The 26,169-nt window shown below is 39.0% G+C and overlaps 1 protein-coding gene across 7 annotated transcripts in view; it reads right to left on the minus strand.

The window, feature by feature from the left end:
- Positions 1-656: 656 nt before the first annotated feature.
- Positions 657-26,169, minus strand: part of EVC2 (EvC ciliary complex subunit 2) — an 82,502-nt gene continuing 56,989 nt past the window's right edge. For 5 of the 7 annotated variants that reach the window (XM_054202973.1, XM_054202975.1, XM_054202971.1 and 2 more), the window contains 7 exons: positions 25,882-26,004; positions 15,905-16,132; positions 13,431-13,639; positions 11,899-11,986; positions 4,242-4,435; positions 2,566-2,667; positions 657-2,086 (listed from right to left, as the gene is read on the minus strand). In XM_054202973.1, coding sequence (XP_054058948.1) covers positions 1,816-2,086; positions 2,566-2,667; positions 4,242-4,435; positions 11,899-11,986; positions 13,431-13,639; positions 15,905-16,132; positions 25,882-26,004 — 1,215 coding nt within the window. In that variant the 3' untranslated portion in view covers positions 657-1,815. The remainder of the gene's footprint in view (positions 2,087-2,565; positions 2,668-4,241; positions 4,436-11,898; positions 11,987-13,430; positions 13,640-15,904; positions 16,133-25,881; positions 26,005-26,169) is intronic. The other 2 variants (XM_054202974.1, XM_054202972.1) reach the window with 1 other exon arrangement.

Raw genomic sequence — 26,169 nt, forward strand, 5'->3', positions numbered from 1 at the left:
ATATGTTAAAGATAATAAATTGATATTGCAACCAATATTCAGATGTTGCATTGTATTATTGTAACTCATTAAAGCTCTTGGCCCCAATGTCTTATTTGCGATCAGTACTGCCATTTCTCTTTTATATTATAACAGCCTAGAGTCTGGGCTTGCAAAGGAATCTTGGAAGAGACTCCTTTTCAAGAGAGGATACTTCAGTTTTCAAGCACTCCTTGCAGACCTGAGCACAGTTCAGGTTTTCCTACTGGCTTTTCTTGCATAGGGACAAACCACTTTGTGAAACACCAGAGCTGCCTTCTATTCAGCTCTGACCCACCTCCAAGGCTGAACAGACCTTACCGTTACCTACCCACGCCTGGGGGCCAATATACCAGATGCATTAATAAAACATAGCGACTCTGAACTCCCACAACCCTGACGGACTCCTCTTTCTGTGAGAGCAATGACTTCTATGAAAAGACTGAAGAATGCTATCAAAAAATAATTAGGATTATGCGGCTAATTACTGCATGCATTTTATAATGTATATTCACTAATAGTGATATCAAACACTAATTATTGTTTACTGTAGGATGAATATTTAAACTTTTCAAGAGAAGTGGGGGGGAAAAAATAGGTTTTTTCCACTTGGAACAGATGCCAACTACAGACGCACGTATGTTGTAACATTTTAATTTTTAAAATGAAATTGGCACCCTACTAATACAAAGACACAGAAAGTCCATACATGAAAAATGTATGGTCACAGTACCCTCGAGCATAGCATTTAAATACAGTTCAAAAAACCTCAAAACAGGCTTGAATATCATGAAATATTAACAAATATATGCGTTTCTTTTAATTAGCGTTTTTCTGTACCTGTTTTTAGGGTTCATTTTTACAGGTTGCTTTCTGTCAACTAGAAAGGTTTAAAAAAAAAAATAACTGTTTTTTCAAATGTAAAATTATATTCTCATCAATTTAGAGAAATCCAGGAATAAGAACTTCAAAAATACTCACCTAAAATTGTGACAATTGGCAGCACTGCAATTAAAAAAGCTTCTGAAGGTATTACATGTCCATTTACATTTTCCCCTTTTCTACTGAGCAAGAGCGATAATATTGGTTCACCAAGAAAAAGGCTGCAAATACTTAATATAGTTTTGAACCTCAGTCTGATTCATAGTTCCACTGAAGTAAGTTTAGAAACAAGAGCAAAAAGCTGAAGTTACCCCAGGATGTAAGGCTAAGTACATATGTATATGCTGAAGGTCTGGACTACCAGCTATCACCGTAAAACACAGACTGCAGAAGTAACATTCAAAGCCTATTAAGAACACAACATTTAACCGAAAATCAGCTAGAAGAACAGAAAATCAGAGAACAGGGGACTTGTTGGTCATCCACTTCATCTCTTCATATCATCTGCTGTACTGCAGCTTATTGCAAGAGTATATAAATACAAGAATAGTAAATCAGTACTTACTTTATATAATAAATATTCTTTATATATAGATTATGAAAATACCGCTACAGTAAAATCAGTGCAAAAATTATCAAAATGTACTGACGGAAGAGTCCTGTCTGCCAGAATGTGCATCATAAAACACCCATATTTCATCTACTGCATCATACGCTGACAAGAATTAAAAAAATGCACAATGTACATTGCTAACTGCGCCATTCTAAAATTACAGCTATTTACAATGTCAGACAAATGAGATTAAAACAATGTATGCGTTATTTAAACTACACGCTTCATTTTTCCTCATTATTTTGCTGAATTTTAAATAACTTCCTCTTCCCTAATTGATATACTTTGAATGGAAGTCGCCCTCACGAGTCCATATTTGCACGAGCAGCCTTTTTAGAATTAAGAAAGTTCTTTTTCTTTTTCCTTGTAGAATTATGCAAAGAAAGCATTGGATCACTCGGCTCACGGAACAAAAACACCTTCTCCCCTGTGTCTAATAGCTCTATGGCTTCGGCAGTTGCAATGTTCAACGGAACAGGTGGATCGGATTGTTTCATAGGAGGATGCGTAGGCAAACATCCAAGATGAATGAATGCTGCTTCTTCCAAGAGGGCGAGTTGCTTCTTCATCAAGCTATATTAATGAAAAAAATATAATTAAAAAATGAAAACTTGGGCAAAAAAAAGTGTAACTTTCTATATCATATCCTGCCAAAGAAGTGGTGACTTTGGAAGCTAAAGAAATTCATATATCAATAGACAGAATTGTAATTTCCATTCCAATCCCCGATAATTTACACATTGTTTTATGAGATACAAAATTGCATACGGAAAGTAACCTTCTAATAAATAACCATAGGGAAGATGGGCAATGTTTATGAAAAATGTATGAATTTTGTGGATATGTACAGAAAAAAATCTTTTTAGGCATAGTATTGTTGCGTATTATGTGCAAATATGTTATAGGAAACACAAGCACAAACAGCAGAACAGTGTCAGAAAACGCATATTTATGAACTTATTTTCTGATTTCTAACAGACATAATAGAAATCTTTGGACATGAAATGAAGCATTAAAAAACCCATGTATGTTTCTTCCTGTTTTCTCCTTACCTGTTTTTCCTCTTGTTTGGAGAAGGGATCTTTTCCAAACTTCTGTTTATCAGATCTTGCCTTACTTTGTCCTCCAGCACTTGCCACAACTCTTGGTTCTTCCTGAAGGAGTAGGAAAGAAAAATTCTCAGAAGATTCTCAAATCTTAAGGACCTGGGGGTGTTGGTGGGCAGCCAGCTGAATATGAGCCAGCAGTGTGCCCAGGTGGCCAAGAAGGCCAACAGCATCCTAGCCTGTATCAGGAATAGTGTGGTGAGCCGGACTAGGGAAGTGATCATCCCCCTGTACTCGGCACTGGTGAGGCCCCACCTCGAGTACTGCGTTCAGTTTTGGGCCCCTCACTACAAGAGGGACATTGAGGTGTTGGAGCGTGTCCAGAGAAGGGCTACAAAGCTGGTGAGGGGTCTGGAGGACAAACCTTATGAAGAACGACTGAGGGAGCTGGGATTGTTTAGCCTGGAGAAGAGGAGGCTGAGGGGAGACCTTATCACCCTCTACAACTACCTGAAAGGAGGCTGTAGAGAGATGGGGGCTGACCTCTTCTCCCTGGTGACAAGGGATAGGACAAGAGGAAACGGGTTCAAGTTATGTCGGGGAGGTTTAGATTGGATATTAGGAAACATTTTTTCACTGAAAGAGTTATTAAACATTTGAATAGGCTGCCCAGGGAGGTGGTGGATTCACCATCCCTGGAGGTGTTTAAAAAAAGGGTAGATGTGGTACTTAGGGACATGGTTTAGAAGTGGTTTTTGTCAGGGTAGGTTAATGGTTGGACTTGATGATCTTAAAGGTCCCTTCCAACCTCGGCGATTCTATGATTCTATGAAATATACACACTTTCCTCCCCTTTCTGATTTTAGCTACCAAACCCATGACGCTAATAACATGAATACAGTCAGTAAGAGTGTTCAAGGATTTTTGCTGCCTGGCCACAAATCATTTAAACCACACCTCAGGGCATGGTCCCAAGGTCACTTATCTCTTTCTTGACAACTCAAATCTGACAACTAGAGGACCCTGTGCCACAACATCTGCTTTTCTCCCCTTCCCATGTCATGGCAGGGAGTTGGGAGAGAGGGTCCATGAGCACCTCTCAGGTGCTAGCTGCACAGCTATTTGGCTGGTGTTAATGGGGATAAACTGGAGGGATGAAGGCTCTGGAAGACTACCTGTCTCTTTGAGTAAAGAGAAAAAGAGATGCCACTCGGGACTTTAGTAATGAGCTACAAAGGGACAGGCATCTGCAAGGTTGAAACTTACATTATCAGAAATGAGGACCTCCTTTATATCTTTAGGAGCTATAGACACCTAAAATCTGGTGTGCTATGCATATTATAAATACAAAAAGCTGGAAGAAAAAATATTTTAATAAACTCAAATTAAAGTCAACAGAAAGAAGGTCATCAGAATAAGACTTATAAATCTAAAAAATAACCATTTAATTCATAAAGTTATAAAATTTGTTATTTTTATCAATAAATTTATTATAGTTAAAGTATTTCACAAAATAAGGTAGCAGCTTCAAATTGTTTTTACCCCATAAAAATATTTCAAAAGGAAACTTATGCACCTGTGATTTCTTCCATTGCTCTCAACCTGCTTGTCCAGCAAATACAGATACATGTAAAGCAATAATCTCCTCTTGCAATGGTCTACCAAAAAACCATCTCACTTACCTTTTCTTACAGCTGGCAGGCTCATCTGCATTACTGTCACTTTCAGCAACACCATCTGAATATTTGCTGATGGAATTGAGGACAGAAAGAACCTCACTTTGTGAGCTGGAGGGCAGCAATAAGTTCAGGATCCTGTGCAACATCCCCATTGGCACCCTCGTCAGTTTAGCTAAATAACCTGCCAGGCGCAGCTCCTAGAGGATTAATGAGAAGAGGACAGATAAATTTAGCATTGAAAATAAAAACAAGTGTTAGTGAATTTTAATTACTGTCGTTAAAGAATTATTCATTTTAGAAACAAAAGATATTATTGAAAAATCATGTTAGTGGTGACAGTTTTGGTGTCAAGTGGACACAGTCCCATGTTCACCGTTTCTGTTTACACCAGCCCATATATATTACAGTTGTCCATTTCATTCTGGATATAGGCAGCGTAAATGTTAAACAACCAGCTGATCTTAGCCTACGTGCCTAGGGTATGTACCGGATGCCCTTTGATCTGAAAAATCACAATGCAACCATATTCTACCATGTAAGGTTGAGTTAATTTCCGGATTGTGCTATTATAAAGAAAACCTTTCAAGACAGCAATGAAGCAATACAGCATTCCTTGGTCTGTAAAATTCGGGCGAAAAAAGTAGCATCTGAAGCCTAATGACAACATTTACATTTACATGTTGCCATGGTTGAGGACTTCATTGTTCAGCCTCTCTTAACACCAGATTCTGTGAGAAGCTCAGAGAACAGCTTGTAACATTTGTTAAGGGGTGAAGGAAACATCTGGGTTTGTTTTGGTGTTTGTTTTTTTTTTCAAATGTGCTCTCTTTTTCACCCCAAAGGTCAGTGGTAAAGCATATTCACATAGTGTTCAAATAGACTAAGTTCAAATTTAGTTGTTCCCTAGACAATCCACCAGCCCCATATCCTGCCCCCCTCCAAACACCAAAATCCCGTTGTTATTTTCTGCTCTGCTGTCAAAACTACTGTGTCCCCAGGGCTGTTCCTGTGGATTTCTCATGCGTATCAAATATGAAAAGTCTACAATATATTGAGAACTACATGGAAAGAAAAGAGTAGAGCAAATTAAACCAAGTTACATGCCTCAAAGGATGCCAGAAAAAAAAAAAGCTGTTGTAGTCTTATTAAAACCATTATTAAAACCATACATGTATCTCAGGTAGCTGAAGTTAGGTAAGACGTGCCAAACGTTCAAGATGACTCATGACATCCGAGTCACCTCCACTCTGTAGACCCTCCTATAAGCATTGATGGAAGAGATGACTACAAAGCCCACGTCACATAAAAATACACAAGGTCCCACCATGCAGGAAGACAGCCAGTTTGTTTGTGCACAGTGGATTCAAAATGTCACAGCAAATGTTTGAACTCTGCCTCTTTTTTGCATGATGGATTTTCAGAGGAGCAAATGCACCTAGGAGATCCCTGTATTAAGTGAATCTTTTGTTTGAAGAAGTCATTTCAATAAAAGGATGCTCTGTAAAGGATAATTCTTTCTGCTAAATCCATGTTAAAACAAACAAAGCAATCACCCCCAAAGCAGCCCTAATCCAAATTTAGATGGCCACACAAAATAAAGAAATCAATAGTCATGGTTTAACCCCAGTCAGCAGATAGGACCACATGGCCACTCGCTCACTCCCCCGTGCTGGGATTGGGAAGAGAATCAGAAAAGTAAAAGCAAGAAAAAAAACCTTGTGGGTTGAGACAAAGACAGTTTAATAAGTAAAGCAAATGCCACGCACATGAGCAAAACAAAACAGGGAATTCATTCACTGCTTCCCATTGGCAGGCAGGTGTTAAGCCATCTCCAGAAAAGCAGGGCTCCATCACCCGTAACAGCTACTTGGGGAGAAGAACTCCATAACTCAGAATGTCTTCTCCTTCCTTCTTCTTCCCCCAGCTTTATACACTGAGCATGATGTCATATGGCATGCAATATCCCTCTGATCAGCTGGGGTCAGCTGTCCTGGCTGCATCTCCTCCCAACTTCTTGTGCCCCCCAAGCCTGCTCGCTGGTGGGGCGGTGTGAGAAGAGGCCTTGACTGCCCAGCGACAGCTATAAACACCAGTGTGCTATCAACACTATTTCTCATCCCAAATCCAAAACATAGCACTATACCAGCTGCCAGTAAAAAAGTTAGCTGATCCCAATTGAAGCCACAACATCAATCCACTTCCTTTTCCCATAACCCTTCTCCAAGCAGAGAGCCCCTCTCCAAAAGGCAGGAAAACTAGCCACTTCCCAAAGTTTCTTGGTCTCCTTAGTGTTGTTACAGGTTTTCCATGGAAAGCACTGAGATACTACAGTGAACTAGAATCCCAAAATTGATGATTAGTATCTAAAAAGTCCAATATTTTCACGCTAAACAGGCACCAAAGTTAGGTAAAAGATATGTCTGTTCAGGCTACTTAGAGCAAGAAATGTTTTGATTCTTTGGAAAGGAATGTAAGTAAGAGCTTAAATCTTAATACAGACAACTAAGTTTAATTTCTACATTTGTATACAGACTGTGTTGTACTTTTGGTCTTTAAAACTGTTCTTCTAGAAACTTACAAAAAACATTAAGTGAGAATAAAAATGACGCATCTCTGTGACCTGTTCTGCTCTTTTTGGCTAAATAGTCTCAGGACCTTTAACTCAGTAATTTATATACAGATGATCGAAACATCATGACTTCAGTACTGCATTCCTCTGTAATAGTTTCTTCTCAAGTGTTCTCTTCTCCACTCTGAACCTTACCTTTCTCATCAAGTATGATTTGGACTGAGAGGCAACCCTCAATGTTTTTCTAACAGCAGAATTCACAATGAAGTAATCCTGCAAGGTGCCACGATGCTGTCAACAGTACCAAAAGTGGCACAGGTACCCAAGAGCCAGATGCACCTAACATATGTAATGCAAACGGGTGTGCTGATGTGTGAACACGCACTAGCAGCGAGCAGCTGTCAGATGCTCACAGCTACCCAATCCAGCTTGCAGAAGCGGGGAGGAGAAGTGAACGTGGATGCAAACACAGGAATGGTCACACTGGTCAGACCAAAAGCCCTCCAGCATGGGATGAGTTTGGTTCTTCAGGTGTATTATATGGTAAGGTACTACAAAGATTAGGAATTCACTTTTTTCATAAAATCTAATGGATACAAATGCTATTTGCACCACCAATAACCTCATTTGTATTCTCTGAATTTGGTCAAAATAAAAACAGGAATGAATTGTAGTTTATAAACAGCAGAATCACTTTTAAGTATTTGGACGGAGCAACGTGTACTTAAACAACTAATACAAGAGGCAATGAACTCAACCCATGCTGTGTTTCAGGCTTATTGTGCTGTTTGCACATGACAGTCTGCCTGCATCATCTGTTGTCTCCTAAAATGCAACTACTGTACCTGAGGCTATAGCTATGAGCTAATTTAAAAGTAACTTCTCAGTCAAAGGCTTATGATCCTGATCTCACTATCATTCAAGCAAATCTCTTATTGAACTAGATCTGCCTTGATGAGGATATAAGCTGAAACACGAAATGTAGGAAAGCAAAGCTTACCTGGTTTTCTACAGTTCTGAAAACTAGTCTAAAGGGGAAAATCCTCTTTAAGGAAAAGAACAAGATACAGAGGCATAATAGCTATAGTATCCTAAGACTTGCCAAGGTAATGTGTTTTATAAATTGTAAGAAAACAGGGGCAAAAAAAAGATTAAAAAAAAAAAAAAATCAGTTCCCATATCAGCTGACAGGATAAACACATCCAGAAGCAGGAACATGTTACACTGTGAGCCTTAATAAATTAATACTTCTTTACAGTTGAATTAAGAGTAGTCAGGTTTGGAATTTAGTTGGAGTTATTATGCTGTTATACTTGCTGAGAACAGAAATTATGTTTTGTATATCTTCAGGGTAAATATGTATAGGTTTTATGGAGCTTCAATAAAGTCCATCCCAGAATATCTCTGGGCTACGCTTTATGTGAATAAATATAAACACAAAAACCCCAATGGTATATCTAATGCATATTTACACAAATTAATTATTTCTTCAGGGAATCTTACAAACAAAACATAAAACACAGTCCCCCAAGTATGTACTGAACAGTGCATTCAGTTTTTCAAGTGCAGTGAGCTGACAGTGATGCTCTTAAATCTGTCTTCAAGATGTCAAAATTTGTAATTATCAAAAGTCATTGTTCACCTGCTAGGGTGCTAAGAGGACTAATACTGTGAAAATTATGACATATTCTATTTGCATGCATCTGTAATCTGCAAAACAATGATTTTAACCTCTCAACTTGCAGAATACATGCCATTGGCACGTAAGGGCATGCTCTTGGCACTTTAGGGCATGCTCTAGTGACAGAGATTGTAGGGGTTTTTGTGTGTGTGTATGGTTGGACTCGATGATCTCAAAGATCCTTTCCAACCATGAAGATTCTATGATTCTATGCTGTTTAGAAGGCTCTTGCACAATGTATCTTTGCCAAAGAAACTTAACAACCATCACAGGAAGACAATTAAATTGTGAGCAACCTAAAACAACACGGTTTACCTATGCTGTAGAAAAACAATATCCAGTTTCCCCCCAAGCCAAGTAGTATCATCTTGGGGAATATAGAACAAGGAGTGTCAGTATTTAATTATAAAACTTTCTAGGACCAAAACGGGCCACAGTAACGTGCAAACCCAGCATATTCCTGGTTAGTGCTGGGCAGTCAAATGATAAATATGATTTAACACTTCCAAAAGAAAAATAGCACTGTCTTTGAACTGAAATACTAAGAAAAGAGCCAAGGTCTCTTGCCATAGGGTTCCCCTCGAAATGAACGATTCACAGTCAGCAGCAGTAGCACTCAGTCACCAGGTTTGTCTCCCTTCCTTCCCACCAAGTCCTACACAGCCTCTTCAGCATACATCTTAACATGCCACACATCTTGAATTCATGGCTTCATGAGGGAGGTAGATTCTGAGGCTCTATCAGAGGCAAACAAACTCAAGAGCAGCAGAAAAACATTTCACAATATCCTTTGCAAGATAAAACTCTTCTGCTGAGCAGCTGGCTTGTTACGCGCATCTTCTTCCTACCCTTCCCATGCCCAGGCATATGGCAAACTAAGAACTACAGTATGAGATTAATGCAGTCTTCATGCTCTCTTTTAAGAGTTCCCACTTAGCAGTGACTGTTTTTGCCAGCCTATGAAATTGCTAAATAAACACTGTACAAGATCTCTTCAGTTAGTCCAAGATTGCAAGGCAATAGCAGATTTAAAAGTATTGAAATTAAACTATGAAAATGGTCTTGGTATTGCTGATCTGGAGGAGTTGGTCTGTGCTGTTTAAAGACTTTATAATGGCCAGCATTTCTGGATGCAACATATTTTGTCAGATAAATATATAATGAACTGGGAAAAAAACCCCCAATGGTATAAAAAGAATTCAAAAGACTACAGTACACCAAGTCCAATGACTTAAACCAAAGTAGCACAGGGAAAGATCAGCAAAGCCCACGGACCTTTCAAAGCATTTTCAATTTTTGTAACTGTTCTGATGTTTCTTTTCCACTAATGCTGAATGGAGCTCATTTTATCTAAGACTCATCTTACGTTATCATATTCAACATGTATCTGAAGCACTGTATGTTTCAGCAAAATAGTCACATAAGCCTTTTAACTCCTTACCTGTTTTTTTTTTTTAAAAAAAAAAAAAAGGAACATTCTTCAACAGGACAAAAGATCATCTTTTCTCCTAGAAAAGTGTTCTGAAATCTTGAGCCATTAGACAAACTGCAACTACAAACGGGCAAATAAAGCCTCAAATTTAATATCACCTCTGAAAAGTGTTACAGCTGTCATTGCCCACATGACCATTCCACAACTGAATAAATAACTGAAAATAGTGGGTATCTCTCTCATCAGCATTATGGAAGTTATTTTAAAGGAGCTAAAGATTATAAAGTCATAAAGAATATAACTAAAGTTAATAATAAATAATCTAAAGTTATAAAGAAATAATCAGATTAAAACTCACCATCATGTGAATATTTACATCATAAGCACCCTACAAAGGCCTGCAGCAGAAATTTTTATCGGTGTCAGCAGGATGCTACTTCTTGTAAATTCCCAATAAAACATTAGGAGCTCTATGTGCAGTAGGCCATGGGGGCAGAAAACAGTGAGAAGGAACTGAAGGCTGGAACAGAATTCAGCAGCTCCTGACAGCCACATCCGCTTACGATACCCCAAACTGTCAAGGCCAATGGGTAGCAAGCTGATTTCAAGAAAAACACAGTTGCAACAAAAGGCAGGGGGGAAATCAAAAAGGAAAATAATAATACTAAAAAAAGCCCAAACTCTAAGGGAACACATAGCTTGGATTTAAAACTGAAGGCTGGTTAACACTGGTCATGAAAACACCTTCAAATGTTACACTCTGTAAGACACACCAGAATGGGGTTTTGGTGTTAACATTATTATGTCCAAAGGATAGGATGCTCTTGGAAAGTGTTAAGATGAGGTTTGAATTCCCACTCTGCCTGATTTAATTCATTAGCACCAAGTGAGATCTTCCATTCCAGGACAGCACCTTAGTCATCAGGTTGTCAAATATTCAGAGGTATGTCTCTTCCAGCAAGGCTCACGGAAGCACTCCACTCTGAATGGAACCCGAGTGTCCCCACAAGAAGCAGAGACTGAAGTGATTATCACGCTCCTCTGAGCTTTAAGAGATTTTGATGCAAATTCTTTACACAAATCAGAAAGTAAGGGCCTGAAAACATGTGCTACCTTCCAGGTGAATCTCCTAACACAGAATATACAGAAGTCTCACTCCAATGCTTCATGAGAGCAGCTGACCTCAAACAGACATCTAACTCAGGAGAGGATAAAGAGTCAGAAAACTGAGCAGAAACAAGGTAAGACAGGAACAGCTGTCAGACCCTTAGCCTAAGTGGTCCCTCCTTGGCTTGCTGACCTCTGAAGCTCCCAATTTATGATACAGGTGACTGTGACCCCACTTGTCCCAGAGAGGCAAGAAACTTAGATGCAAAAAGCTGCAACGCCAAGTCTCTTTCTGAGGCTAGCTATGTATCTAAACCAAGGCCTGCAGATAAAATTTGGGGACAGCAGTGATTCATTTTTAATGCCTGTTGTGGGACTGACAGGCAGCCAACAGACAGCAAATTACCTGAAGAGGTGATGCTCTTTTTGAAAACAATATGAGTAATGATACTAGAAAATTTAACTAGCAGTCCTTCTATCATTTACTTTTGTAACACAATCAATGCAAATCATTCCTAACACTGATTAAAACCTAAACAAAACCCTTGTCTCATTACATGAAAATCAGACTGTAAACCAGAAACTCAGGCAATTTAGTTCTCCACAGAATTAAATGCAACAGGACAACCCCTGGAAAGGATTTGTGAGTGAACAAAAAGAAGTATAACTCAGTAAAATTAAAAAGGCTGAAAGTAGGTCAGAATTAACTGAAGTGAATGATAATACAGGCTGCAAACACCAGAACTGGTAGCAACTATTAGCAGATAGTCACTCCAAATGCAGCTCTAACAGTTCCCAAAAAAGAAGAAAAGCTGTTTTCCAGATATAGCTGTAATTTAAACTTGGAAGCTTTGTTCAATTTCATGCTTACCTGACTATAAAGTGCCAAAAATGCATCCATTTCTATATTTTCCAGGAGATCTTCAAGCACCACACAATTCCATTGCTCATCTCTCAAACTGAAGTGAAAGACAGAATTAACACTGAAATCTTCCCAGGCCCAATGACTATTACAGGAAACAATACCTGAAAGTCATCCATTCAGGAAGCCTATCTTTCTGTCAGTGAAGTTGGGTGAACAGCACTTCTGAAATAAGCCAATTTCTCCTCCCTTCTTCCCTGAACCACCAAGCAAACACCAGAGCAGAACCTAAGGTTATGCTCTTGCACACAATTCAAATCCAGAATCACTACAAAGCAATGTGATTCAATCTGTCCCCCCTCTTCTTTGACTTTTATCACTACGCTTTATGGCAAGTTGTGGATCTTTTTGTTGCTGGAATATAGTGGTATAGTAGTTGTGTAGCAGTATAGTACTTGTGATTTTTTTGCTTCTGGACCAAATCATGAAGCCATCCTCACATTATTTGGGAAAAGCACAAAACTTGTTTCTTCCATTAAGTTTTCAGGTAAATAGTAAAGACTAGTTGCAGTTTCTCTGAAGCCTTCACTGATACATCTCTACAGTAGTATCCACAAGCCTATCTGCTCTTCTAGGGACACTCTACCTCTGCAACAGGAGAAATGTTAATCTACATCAAGTAGAATTCCATCCCTTTAAGAATTAAAACAGACTTAAGTGTGCAACAATTCCACTCAAAGCCATTTTAATGTAACAATTGTTTCATGGAAAACCCTTTTTGTAATGGAAAGCACCCTCTCAGGATCTTACATGATCCTTGAAATGTGGTACGCTTTTAATACTGTGCAATACACATGAAAATATAATTTCTAACTCCTGTAACCCTAATGAATATAATACAATACTTTGCAAATTATCACTGATTTTTGCTAGGCACCCTTCAATGACAAGACAGATATTTCTAATACCTCCCAAAAGGCAATTGTTTTTTTTTTTTCACCGATATCTTTTCTTAAAAACTGGCAAGGGAAAAGTGAAACTGAGCCTGTCTCTGAAGAAGAGTTTATACATCCCATCAAAAATGATTGCATGACTGGGAATTCAGTCTACAGTGTGACACTGGAGATGGAAAATCAATTTAAATTGTCTCAGGTACTTCCTGTGACCCCAGCGGATCAGGTTTCACTGAAATCCTTACTTATCTTCTTGGGAGACAGAGGAACAGGACTAAAATTCTTTTCCTCCTTGCTGCTAAGGAGTATTGTTATATTTCCACTGTCCACGTCAAGAAACGGTTGATTGCCATGCAACACATCACAATCTATATGTAACTAAGCTATTATTATTTCATGTTTCCTATTTCAATATTCCCAAGACTCCACAGTTATGCCCTGGGCCACGTTACAAAAATGCACTGTTCAAACATAGATCTATACTCTCTCCTTGACACACCAGAACATTTATCCTGCTGTTTCTCTGTGATACCTTATAGTCTATAAGGACTGCAGTAACTTAATAAAACCTGAGACCAAAGAACTTACCTTTGCTGGTGCAGATTTATGAATTGCCTACATTTATTCATGGCCTGTCTGAGCAGAACTGTCACCTGTCTGTCTTCATTTGTTTCCACGGGTTCACTTGAAAGTCCCAATCCATCTGGAGTCCATCTCTGCCTACTCATTAGATGCTGCTGCGCTGACTCCTTATGCAGCATCTCATACTCCAGCTTCCTGTCAAGTTCTTCAATCTCCTAGAAGTTGAAAACACATAATGATAAAAAGTCATAATTTAACTTGGAAGAACAAATGACATTTGGAGTGAAGAAAAAAGATGGTATCAGAATTTCCGATATTAGTTTATTCATTTCTCATTCTACCCGGCCACTTGCGGTGATTACACTTTCCAATTCAGTGCATGGCTTCAGTAAACATGACTTGCATGCTATGAATATCAGAACAATGCTGAAAGATACGAGTCTTTAATTTTCATTGTGTTAAAGATTTTTCATTGTGTTCAAGATATTTTCATTGTGTTAAAGGTTGATGCTCTCTGAAACTTTCCACTGTAGAGGACACCTAGAAAGTACCCTACCAGCATGGCTGAGATCCAAACAAAAGAATGGCACCATCAGAATTCATCTATAAGCTGAATAAAGCCACTGGAACAGCTCGAGAAACTCAGACTGACTAGTTTTACTTATACTGAATCAACAGCTAATATTAAAGAGGTCTGAAGTTAAAGAGAATAATTCACATTTAGTGTGATAAAATCAGGGTTAAAATACAATGCTCTAAAAAGCAAAGGGTTAAAACACAAAGTCTTAAGTGGACTGGATCCCTCATACCAGAGGTCTCTCTTTGGTCAGAGTCAAACTAGACATCAGAAGGAAGGCTTCATATTCCAGTTTTCCAATGTCACTGTTGTCTGTCCTCAAGCTTTAAGTTGCTTAATATCCCAGCGCCCTATTTTCTAACCTGTACCTTGGAGAAAATGCTGAATTTTAATCTATTCCTTGACTTTATCAACTGTATTGAGACTACAGATGCATTGGAGCACAGCATCTCTAAGTAAGTGTCTGCTCCCCGGTCAGCAAGGTTTGACACTGGAGCTTAGATCCACTCTCCTAACATCAAAATCAAGGATTAATTTGTTATCTCTAAGGGGATACAGCAAATTCACATATACCTGGATGAGTCTGTTTCACCGATTGGTAAAACTATCACTGATGTCCTCAGCATTAGCAAATCCTATGTAATCTGATATATTTGTTTCAAAGTAACAAGTGTTAAAGTTTGCCAGCCAGAGGCATAGAGGAGTTGACAAAAACACAGCAAGAGAGAGGGGTGCGATCACCGGGAAACAGTCCCTGTAAAACCAAGCCTAACAGGCACTTTAAACAATGCCTAAAATATTTTTTTTTTCCCCCAAAATAGAGCTCAACTTAGTTCTTGCATGCTGGATAAAGAATCCAGTGTTAGCTGCTCCAGGTCTCTCTTCTTCCTCTCCTTCAATCCTTTTTCTTTATCTGCGCAAGGACAGAGAAGCTAAAAGCAACCTATTTGCAGAGATCTCATACACTTACTGCATAAAAGACAATAATTCCAGATTTTTATTATAATTAGATAATCCAAATTCTTTTTTCATACTCCATCTACATACAACTTGCAATATTTCCTGCAGATTTAATACAAATTTAAGAAAACTGGAAGCATGTAAGCATTCTAACTGCCATTCTAAGAGAAACTCTGGAGAGATGACAGCATTAAAATTTAACCAGGAGTTTTCACAGCAATAACTGTCTAATGATGCCCTCTAGCAAAGAGGTTTTGCTCTTAAAAACCCATTTTGTTTGTTCTACTCCAGTGCTCTCCCAAGCCTCACTTGGATGGTTGCAAATAGCAGAGGTAAAAAAAATAAATAAATAAAAAATCCTTATGCATACAGAGCACTGAGGTATTAAAAAAGGATTAGAAAACTGGCACATCCCAACTACGTAATAAATACGATGAAGGGAAGAGGCCTTTCTAATGCGTCTACTATTTAAACTGCATGAGTGTGCTCGCAGAGACAGACAGGCAGGTGCTGTATATATAATCCTTAAAAACTTGACGACTGAAGCATATCGTGTGGTTATGGATTTTACTATATAGATAGCACTGTAACATGAATGATTTTGTAACATAGTCATGACAATTTACACACACAATCACCTCGCAACTGTCTTCCTTGCAATCGACAAAACTTTAGTATTAATTAGCTACCAAAATACTGCTCTTTCTGACTGGAGGTCTCTGGATGCTGCTGTAATAATAATACACAATCTTCCCTGGCTGTAATATTTTCAACTCTGTTTATTTCTTTTACTGAGTGCGCTAAAGTCCACATAATCACAGAAATTAAAGGTTGGACTACCAGGAGCTGCAAACCAGACCAGCTAAATCAAAGTCAAATAAGCTGCTGCAATAGCTGCTGTCTCCTAACAGGAATTTTTCCTTTTCACAACTTCATTACTTACAGGATTATGCGCTTCTAAAATCTGAATACATTCCAATTTTGACAGGGTTTTTGACGTGCTCAGTTGTTCAAAGAGCAACGCTTGTACACTTATGACAGCAGTATACAGCTCCAACATTTTGGATTTTTTAAGGGTCTTTTGAAAGGCTAAAGCAGCAATATACTCTCCAAGTTTATTTTCCAGATCGTGTAGCTGACACTCTCGCTCAAGCAGCAACTCGAACTTCACCTAAAACACACCAAAACACAAAAGATAACAAGATTAACAGAAAACCTTACATGGACACCCATTATTTTACCACTTTGTAATTAACAAGCAGGATTAAAGCAGCAAAGTAATCAATGCTGTTACCTTGCAGTGTAATACATGGTTTTAAGAAGTGCTTTTAACATTAAATTCCAAGTTTTTTACTGTGTTAACGTTATAAAAAAAATTTAATATAAGGTCATATATTTCAAAGAGATCAGGCTTTGTTTTAGAGTAGTCATAACTTTAATATTAAATACTGTCATAACTTTTATTTTAGATTAGTATTTGATATTGAGTGTCTATAATGTTTCATATAGTAACAGTAAAGCTTAAGAATATAAATAAACCTAAGCTTACCTATGTGATTGATTAAATGAGAAGATAAAATACATCCTTCTGTTGAGCAAAAGTACAAAATTTATAGAAAGACTGTATTTAGTTTCAAATTGGTGTCAGTTAACATTGACCAGCGAAATTCAACCTACTATTCTTTAAGCAAATAACCAAAAATCCTCTTATATAAAACAAAGTTAAACTGTAAATGAAGAATCTACTGGTAATGGATTTCAAACAAGATTAAAACTGTATTGAATATACATTAAACAGGATTAAATCAAAATGATTTAACTCAATAACTATGTTGCTGCCACGCATCTGATGGGACATCCACAGAAACTATCCAGGGGTGAAAGGCAAGCACGGCACGTGCAAGCACAGGATGAAATGCAACGTGACTGATGAGTTCTCCATCCTATACCACTGACATTCACAGCCAGTGATACTGCACTGTGACCATTTTTCTGCAGGGCAACGTGGACAGTAGCCAGCTGCAATTACCTTCTTTAGATGCTTCCATCAGAGCTTGCTACTCTATGTTCTCTTTACAGGAAAAGACTACAAAAAAGGTACTTCTCGGTACATTTCATATCCTGAAAAATTTGTTTCCACTGACGTATAAGCGCGGATGTCTAGGTTAGACAATGATGGCTACACTGACTATCTAACATTTTGGGAGCCAAATCCTCAAGGAGAGCAAATTGTTAGTGTGGTTTTATTCTCTCTCCCTGTATTATCCACACAGGCCCAAAAGTTGATTGTAAGAGAGAGAAGACACAGAAAAAGCACATACAACCATAAGAGCTCCAACTGCACTGCTTGGTGTTGATTTCAACTGCTGCCCTACACACTGGATTTAAACTAAAGCTAAGCACAGAAACGGCCCATCTATACACTGCTGGGTATCAGAGTGCAGGGTTTTTCCTTGCTCCATCTCTAAATTGCCTTTTGGTCCTTACAAATCTAATCTGATAGGTTTCACAGAGTAACCAAATCACCATTTTCAGAACTTTCCAGTATTATGCATTTTAACAGCAATACTCAAGTAACTACTGCCTGTGACAGAATGGAAGAAGCACAGCCATTAAAGGAGGCATCTCAAGAACTTTTAAATAAGTTTTGGTTAAGTTTACTATTGTCATGGCACCTGAGAGCAGGTACTCACATTCGCGTTCTATGGAAAAGTATTTACCCCATCAAATTTGGCCTCTCTTTTAAAGAGCAGGCAGAGATGAACATTCCTATTTAACTGACATACCTACATGGTTAGTGCCTTAACGTGGTAGGCATCCTGCAGTGTACCTTTATACAGTAGTCTTAAATCTCTCTACAGTTTTACCAGTCTATAAAATAAGAACAATAAGGACCAATAGTATTTGCCCTGCAAGCATGAAACTACAACAGTGTAAAGGTCAACTGTAGTCTTTAGACACTGTATGACTTACCATTGGCACAAGACCTGATTTAACCTCTCAGAAAATCTTTGCACAAATAGAGATGGTATGTACTCAAGACATTAAAACCTTATTAGCTTTCTATTCATGCTAATCAGAATTATACGTTATTGACTCTATTCATGATTAGCTTTAAAGGAGCATTTAAGGAGACTTCCACCAAGTTTTTAGATCCCTAAAATGATAAATACGTAACATGATGCCCATGAATTTTTATCTGGAAATGTTATTGATATGGGACCAGCTAAGAGCGATTGTGTATCATCCAAATTCTATTATCCAGTAGATACAGCTAAATTTAAAATGTGATTTGGAACCACATATGCTTCTGATATTCTCATTCATGTTCATGTGATACTCTCCAAAGTCTCCATTATATCATCTGGAACGTCCTTGAATGCAAGAGATGGAAGGTCACCTTCAGGAAGTATTTCTTACTAACATGAATTACAATACAAGAATAAGAAATCATTCTACAGACACAAAGTAGAGGCAAGATTCATTTTCTTGATATCTTTAATAAATCTCCATCTTAAAAAGACAGACATTGTCTCTCAACACGCCTGTTAATCTAACAAATAGATCCTGAATAATGTCGATGTGTGACATGAAATAATAAGTAAGCATATGGGTTACAAATATTTGAATTAGGAGGAGAATTCAACTCAGAGGTCATACTGGAAATATGGTATCCAAAATGCAGAACACTAAGCTGTTATTTTTGAACACGGGAGGCAGAGATCTCCAGGGAAAAGCAAAAGAGATGGCCAAAATTAGGAATTATGGAAAAAGAGCAGAGCTGCCTTCAAGTACTTGTTCAAAAAAAAGTAGATAACATTTACCTTAGGCTAGAATATGCTTTACTTGTTTCTATGTTTCAGTAGGAAAAATTAAATAATAATAGGGTTTTTATGTCTATGTTCTTTGCAGGCAGACAAGAAACCTATTAAAGTGAATTTGACGCCTTTTGTTTTCTGTGGAATGCTTTTTATTGAAAAGCAAGTAACTTTGGCATCTCCCATTTAAGTTCACAGTCCAGCAGTGCACAGGCATTTGAAGGTGTACGCTGTACTCTAGCACCACTGATCAGAAATCAAAGATAAAAACCTCTTCAGAACATTCTACAAGTCACGACTCTGATACAGATTGCACCAGACAGCCAATCCCACCCTAAATCAGTGTGTTTTGGGGGTCTGTTTAGTTGGTTAGCTTGGTTTATTTATCTTGTCAAAGCAAATTTATTTTCAAAATCTAAAGTGTTATTTCAAGATGTTCTTATGAACTAGTGACATAAGACAAAGGCCTAGAAGCAAGACTATTCCATGCCCCTGTACCAAGGCAAATATGTAAAGCAAAAATAATAAGTAATAATAAAAAAAAATTCTTAAAATGCCTATGCACAAGATTTATTTTCTCAAATAAGGCTGAAGTTTTTGTTTTGAAAGGCACGTTGAATTAATTGTTATACTACCGATCACTGTGACACAAGCTAATGTTCTCAAAAACAATTAGCAATTATCAGAGCCATGTGGTCCGACTGTCCAATCAGTTGTGAAGTTTCCATTGACTTGCCCTCTCCCTCCTTTTCAGTGGTGAAAGTTGTTGCACTCTTAGGTGATTCTTAAAGAAAGGATGGAATGGAAGTGAGTCCTTAACAGTAAAAGCGACAGGTTAACAAATACCAAAAGAGAGAGCTTCTAAAGGTTGTTGCAATCAAGGTCGAGGAGAAGGCTGAGATACTTAATGCCTACTTTGCCTCCGTCTTCAATAGTCAGACCAGCTGCCCCCAGGGTGTTCAGCCTCCTGAGCTGGAAGATAAGAATGGAGAGCAGAACAACCCACCCATAATCCAGGAGGAAGAAGTCAATGATCTGCTTCTGCACCTAGACACACATAAGTCTATGGGGCCGGATGGGATTCACCCAAGAGTACTCAGGGAGCTGGCAGGAGAGCTCACCAAGCCTCTCTCATATCAACAGTCTTGGTCAACAGGAGAGGTACCAGATGACTGGAGGGTGGCTAATGTGACGCCCATCTGCAAGAAGGGTCGGAAGGAGGATCCAGGGAAGGGTTGGAAGGAGGATCCGGGGAACTACCAGCCTGTCAGCCCGACCTCGGTACCAGGAAAGATCATGGAGAGGATCTTCTTGAGTGAGCTGTCACAGCAAGCGCAGGGCAGCCAAGGGATCAGGGCCAGCCAGCATGGGTTTAGGAAAGGGAGGTCCTGCTTAACCAACCTGATCTCTTTCTATGACCATGTGACCCGCCTTCTGGATGCGGGGAAGGCTGTGGACATTGTCTATCTGGACTTTGGTAAGGCCTTTGACACCATCCCCCACAGCATTCTCCTGGAGAAGCTGGCAAATCATGGCATAGACAAGTGTACTCTTCGCTGGGTTAAAAACTGGCTGGATGGCCATGCCCAGAGAGTTGTGATTAATGGGGTGAAATCCTCTTGGCAGCCAATCACCAGTGGTGTCCCTCAGGGCTCAGTTTTGGGGCCAGTTTTGTTTAATATCTTTATCAATGATCTGGATGAGGGGATTGAGTGCACCCTCAGTAAATTTGCAGATGACACCAAACTAGGTGGGAGTGTTGATCTGCTTGAGGGTAGTAAGGCTCTACAGAGGGACCTGGACAGGCTGGATCGATGGGCCAAGGCCAACTGTATGAGGTTTAATAAGGCCAAGTGCCGGGTCCTGCATTTCGGTCACAACAACCCCAAGCAACGCTACAGGCTTGGGGAAGAGTGGCTGGAAAGCTGCCCAGCAGAAAAGGACCTGGGGGTGCCGGTGGACGGCCAGCTTAACATGAGCCAGCAGTGTGCCCAGGTGGCCAGGAAGGCCAACAGCATAGTTGTGTGTAGTGTAGAATAGTGTGGCCAGCAGGAGAAGGGAAGTGATCGCGCCTCTGTGCTCGGCACTGGTGAGGCCTCACCTCAAGTACTGTGTTCAGTTCTGGGCCCCTCTGTACAAGAGGGACATTGAAGTGCTGGAGCGTGTCCAGAGGAGAGCTACCAGGCTGGTGAGGGGTCTGGAGACCAAGTCACATGAGCAGAGGCTGAGGGAGCTGGGCATGTTTAGCTTGGAGAAGAGGAGGCTGAGGGGAGACCTCACTGCCCTCTACAACTACCTGAAAGGAGGTTGGAAAGAGGTGGGTGTTGGCCTCTTCTCCCAAGCGAATAATGACAGGACCAGAGGAAATGGTCTGAAGTTGCGGCAGGGGAGGTTTAGATTAGAGATTAGGAGGAATTACTTTACTGCAAGAGTGGTCAGGCACTGGAACAGCCTGCCCAGGGAGGTGGTTGAGTCACCATCCCTAGAGGTATTTAAGAAACGTCTAGATTTAGCACTTAAGGGCATGTTCTAGTGACAGATTATAGGGGGGGGGTTTTCTGTGTGTATGGTTGGACTCGATGATCTCAAAGGTCCTTTCCAACCATGAAGATTCTATGATTCTAAAGGAAGGCAAGGGATTTATATCCGATTCAGACAGCCACTTAATACTTCGCTAACAGCTGCTACCTAGCAAGGTGTTCAGGGAGATGCATTGCTACAGCAGACATCACTTTAAGGGGCCATTCATGTTAGAAATGAACCAGGTTGGACAGCTAATGCCACAAGTGACCTTTCAAAACTTCGGCAATGTTGAGTTTTGAATTTACCTAAAAGCAGGAAAATGAAGATGCATGAGAACAACTAATGTTTTTGTCGCAAGAGACTATATGATTTATATTATGATTTTCATTAGAAATAGCACCAACTCACAGAATGTAAAAAAAATAATTCAAGCAGCCCTATCTGCCTAGAAGTAAATAAGTCCATTTTCAAAAGCACTAATGCTTTAGAGTCAATGTGATGCTCCGAATTCAATGTATTAGGGCAGCTTCTTAACTAATACAAATTACTACTACACTACTAGCTTGAACGAGTTATGACAACATACACACACTGAAAAGCTGGTCCTTCTTTTCTTCCAGCTTTTATTTACGTGTCTAAGATACTGCCTGCCAGAATACACACATTTTTTACTCAAAAAAGGGGAAATACACGCTTGAGAGATTGTTTCATATGACACAAAATTAGTAAGCAATATCTGAAGGCTGCCTTTGTTGTTTAGGAACAGGATGTGCTATAAAACTTTATAAGTGCAGGTAAAATAATTACACAGAAATGTTTTGACAGGTGTGTGCACACAACTGAATTTAAAGTTTGCTCTTTCTTCGCAGGAGGCTCAGTTTCAGACACAAGGATTTTAAATGAATTATACATACATAAAATCTGGGGATGGGTGAATGAATAATGAATAGATGAATGAGTAAATGAGTGATCACCTTTAGTGTAAGTTTGAACCCATTAAAATGGATAACGAGTAAGGATGGAAATGCAGTTTGACAACTCAAGTTCACTTATAAGGAGACACAGGAATGTATATTTTAATTGCAGCTGAATTCAAAGGCAAAAGAGATGCCATCGATGACAGAAACACTTATGCTTTTGTCAACCACTTCATGTAACAGCGGGTTTACATGATATGTTCAATACATTCCATGAATTGTAAGATTTAGGGTCCAAGCTGCAAAACTGGATACTATTTGCATATTACTAAGTACAAAGCCAGATCTTAAGCATGCCCAAATATGAGGGACAGGGCACCTCTCCCATGAGGACAGGCTGAGAGAGTTGGGGCTGTTCAGCCTGGAGAAGAGAAGGCTCTGGGGAGACCTTATTGCAGCCTTCCAGTACTTAAAGGGGGCTTGTAAGAAAGATGGGGACAAACTTTTTAGCAGGGCCTGTCGTGACAGGACAAGGGGTAATGGCTTTACACTAAAAGAAAGAAGATTTAGACTAGATATAAGGAGTAATTGTTTGGGTTGGGTTTTTTTTGGTTTTGGGGTGTTTGTTTGTTTGTGGGGTTTTGGGTTTGTTTTTGTGGTTTTTTTGTTTGTTTGTTTTTTTACAATGAGTGTGGTGAAACACTCACACAGGTTTCCCAGGCAGGTGGTAGATGCCTCATCCCTGGAAACAATCAAGGTCAGGTCGGCCAGGGCTCTGAGCAACTCGATCCAGTTTAAGATGCCCCTGCTCACTGCAGGGGAGTTGGATTAGGTGACTTTTATAGGTCCATTCCAACCCAAACTATTCTATGATTCTATGGGAATTATGTTCAGCTTTATCATTCAGCATGTATTCAACATTATACAGTAAATTTACTGCTCTTAATCAAACAAAATACTGCATTACTCAACCGGTACTTCTATCTACCCCTAGCCACCTGAGTTTCTTTTTGCCTCGTCAGCTCTGAAATCACAGCTCTGCAAACAGAAATACACCTGGCAAAATCAAACCATGCAAGTAGACCTGACTTCACCATGACAAAGAAGGTGATTTCAGTAGGAGCTGGAAGAAACATTGATTACAAACTAAATTATAAACTAGTTATACACTAATATCCCCTGGCCTGTTGTCATACCAAAAAAGAAGACTGTAAAATACTGCTTGACATTGTACTATTTGTCATATTGTTACAGTGTCAAACTACTTCGCTTATGATGAATCCACTACCAGAAGTCTGAACATTTGCTGCTGATTCCACCTGAAACATCCAAACTACACAAAAAAAATGCCAGTGCTGTAAATGCACTATTAGTCCATTGCTTGAAAGCACTGCCTTCTAAACTCCATATTTAGTTCAGACTAATTGTTAACTCGTGTTGTCTCAGTCCTAAATATTACAAGTAAAGAGAATAATCTGAAAATGGAATTGATTATCTGCAACCCCAAGGACATTTCTCATGCAAGTAGTATTATGGGTTTTTTTAAGCCCAGCAGGCAAAATAGACTAAAGAATGTCAGTATTTTTACCACTGTGTTTCTTCTGAGATGGGTAACTGCTATTTCAGAAAGGAACAGCTACTTCCTCACACACAACAGCTCAAAACAGCTATGAAACACAAAAGTAGATACAGTCTGCATTTGAAGATTTGCATAGTGAGGTTGATACTCTCAGGTGCTCCAAGACTAGGCTTCAAACTTCTTGCCATGGCCTCCCGGCTCACTACCTCCTGTCTACAAGTTGTTAGTTGTTCTTCTCTGCCGTGCCTGTTTTACAGTACTACAAAATGCATCCCGCTGCTCCTTTCATAAGCATTAGCTGGAAACCATTTCACAGCCATCTGTAGCGAGACAGAACCCACACCACTGTGTGAAGTCTGCAGGAGTGAAGGCAGGAGAAATGCGGCAGAGCTGTATTGCTCCACAGTCCTTTTTCCCTGCCTTGAATTGGCTGTGCAACTTCAGATGGTTAATTTTGAGTGAGATAATAAAAAGCGTTCGCATTAATGCAAAATTTAGAATTGTTAAGATTCTAAATGAGGAATGAGGTAATAGATTGCAACAGCCAAAAGAAAGGAAGTCTGCTTCTGTGATCAACATAAGATTTGTTGTTTATACTTCTGTGTCCTAATGATAATGTGTGAACTAACAATTTTCCTTAACAATAGTTTAGCTTCCTTATTGGGAAAAGCCCAAGGGATTTAAGTTTTTCTAACTAATGTGCAACCATACAATTAGAACAACAGGTATGGCAGATGGTACACATAAAACTTAAACAATGAGGCTTAGAGGAGCTAACTTTCCAATTTTAAAAGAAGATTCTACAAAAAAATGTAAGGCAATATTCATACCAAACAAATATTCAGTACTTCTTGTAACATAAGAGCTTAGCCCATATTCTGTTGTACTTTCAAGTAACATTACAAAAAAAATTCTAAATTGTGGAGGTCAGGGCATTAGGTATTGCACGCAAAATTTTAAATGCCTCCATTAAAGGATTAGGTATTCTTGGACCAGAGTTATTCAATTAAGGAGTGCCAGAACACGCTTGCCCACTTGTTGCATTTTTGCCCAAGCACCTGCTCTCACTTTCAAAGGCTGGGTGCTGGACTAGATAAACATTTGCTTTTACCACATGCAACCAATACTAACAATGTGTTGCTCTTACAAAATAAATTATTTCTGAGTGAACGTGCTGACCCAGCAGTTTTCATTTCTCAGGATACAAGTATAAAAAGCACAGGAAAGACGTGTAAAAACAGATTTTTGTTCAAATTAGTACTAAAATTGATATTGCAATAATTTGTGAAACTATTTTTAACGTACAAATTTTAACTACAAATGACACCTGCTTGTTCTGCATAGTTCTTATAGCTGTGTACCACCTATGTCCAACACAGTTATCATTGTAACATTCCTCTGATACACAAAAGTAATAATACCCATATTCTACAAGTGGGAAAGAGAAGGAGAGAAGGGTTAAAGAATACAAACAAGACCTCATGGAACATCTGCTGGCAGAGAAGGAAAAAGCCTCCAAAATCCCATATTGGCATTGGCCCCATTCTTTCCTTAAAGATTAACTTTAGAAAGGGGCTGCAAGCCTTTTAAAAGATACCTGCCGGAATCAAGGCTCCTTTCAATAAGCTCTGTACAAATAAACTCAGCCCCTACCCAAGAAGCCACTGGATCTAAGAACCCATTTCTGGGTTTTCAGTAGCCTTAGAAGAGGTCCAAGAACTAAACCTTGTTCAGCTGAAGTATGCAGTAAAGCACATTCCATGTTTTGAAAGCCTTACTAAGAAAACCACAGGATCTAGGGGAGTCTTGCAGTCATGCATATGCCAAGCCCCAGAAACACCAGAAGCAAAGAGGGCAAGACACGAAATCAGTTCTGTAACTAAGGTGTAAAAATTAAAACACAGCAAAAACTATTACGCTTGAAATACAATATCTTGATAAAGGCAGGCAAAAGCAGAGATGCATCATGCCACTACACTTGATGCCTTTTTTATCTGGTTCTTATTCACATTGATAGAAAATGGTCATTTTTTCATTACTAAAGATCTAGGTTTTGACCTCCGTACAGAGAGTTTGCACTTACCTTATTCAAATTTTCATCTTTCACTGAGTCTTCATAAATGAAAATTTTGTCCTGTAAAGATTTCTTCAGAATATCTATCTTATTTCTATTCCTGGATCCCGGTGTTTTCATTTTAGAATGCTGCTGTAAGAAGATGAGCACAAAATGCTTTATTTGTAAGAGATATATGAGGATGCTAACATCAAGATTATTACTTGCTATTATTGGCAGATCCACCAATTAATGAAAACTTGGCAAAGATGACTTTCTCTGAGAAAAAAAATTCTGAAATGATGGGGCCCCCTATTC

This window comes from Rissa tridactyla, chromosome 5 (assembly GCF_028500815.1).
Source record: "Rissa tridactyla isolate bRisTri1 chromosome 5, bRisTri1.patW.cur.20221130, whole genome shotgun sequence".
In the NCBI taxonomy this organism is placed as follows: Eukaryota; Metazoa; Chordata; class Aves; order Charadriiformes; family Laridae; genus Rissa; species Rissa tridactyla.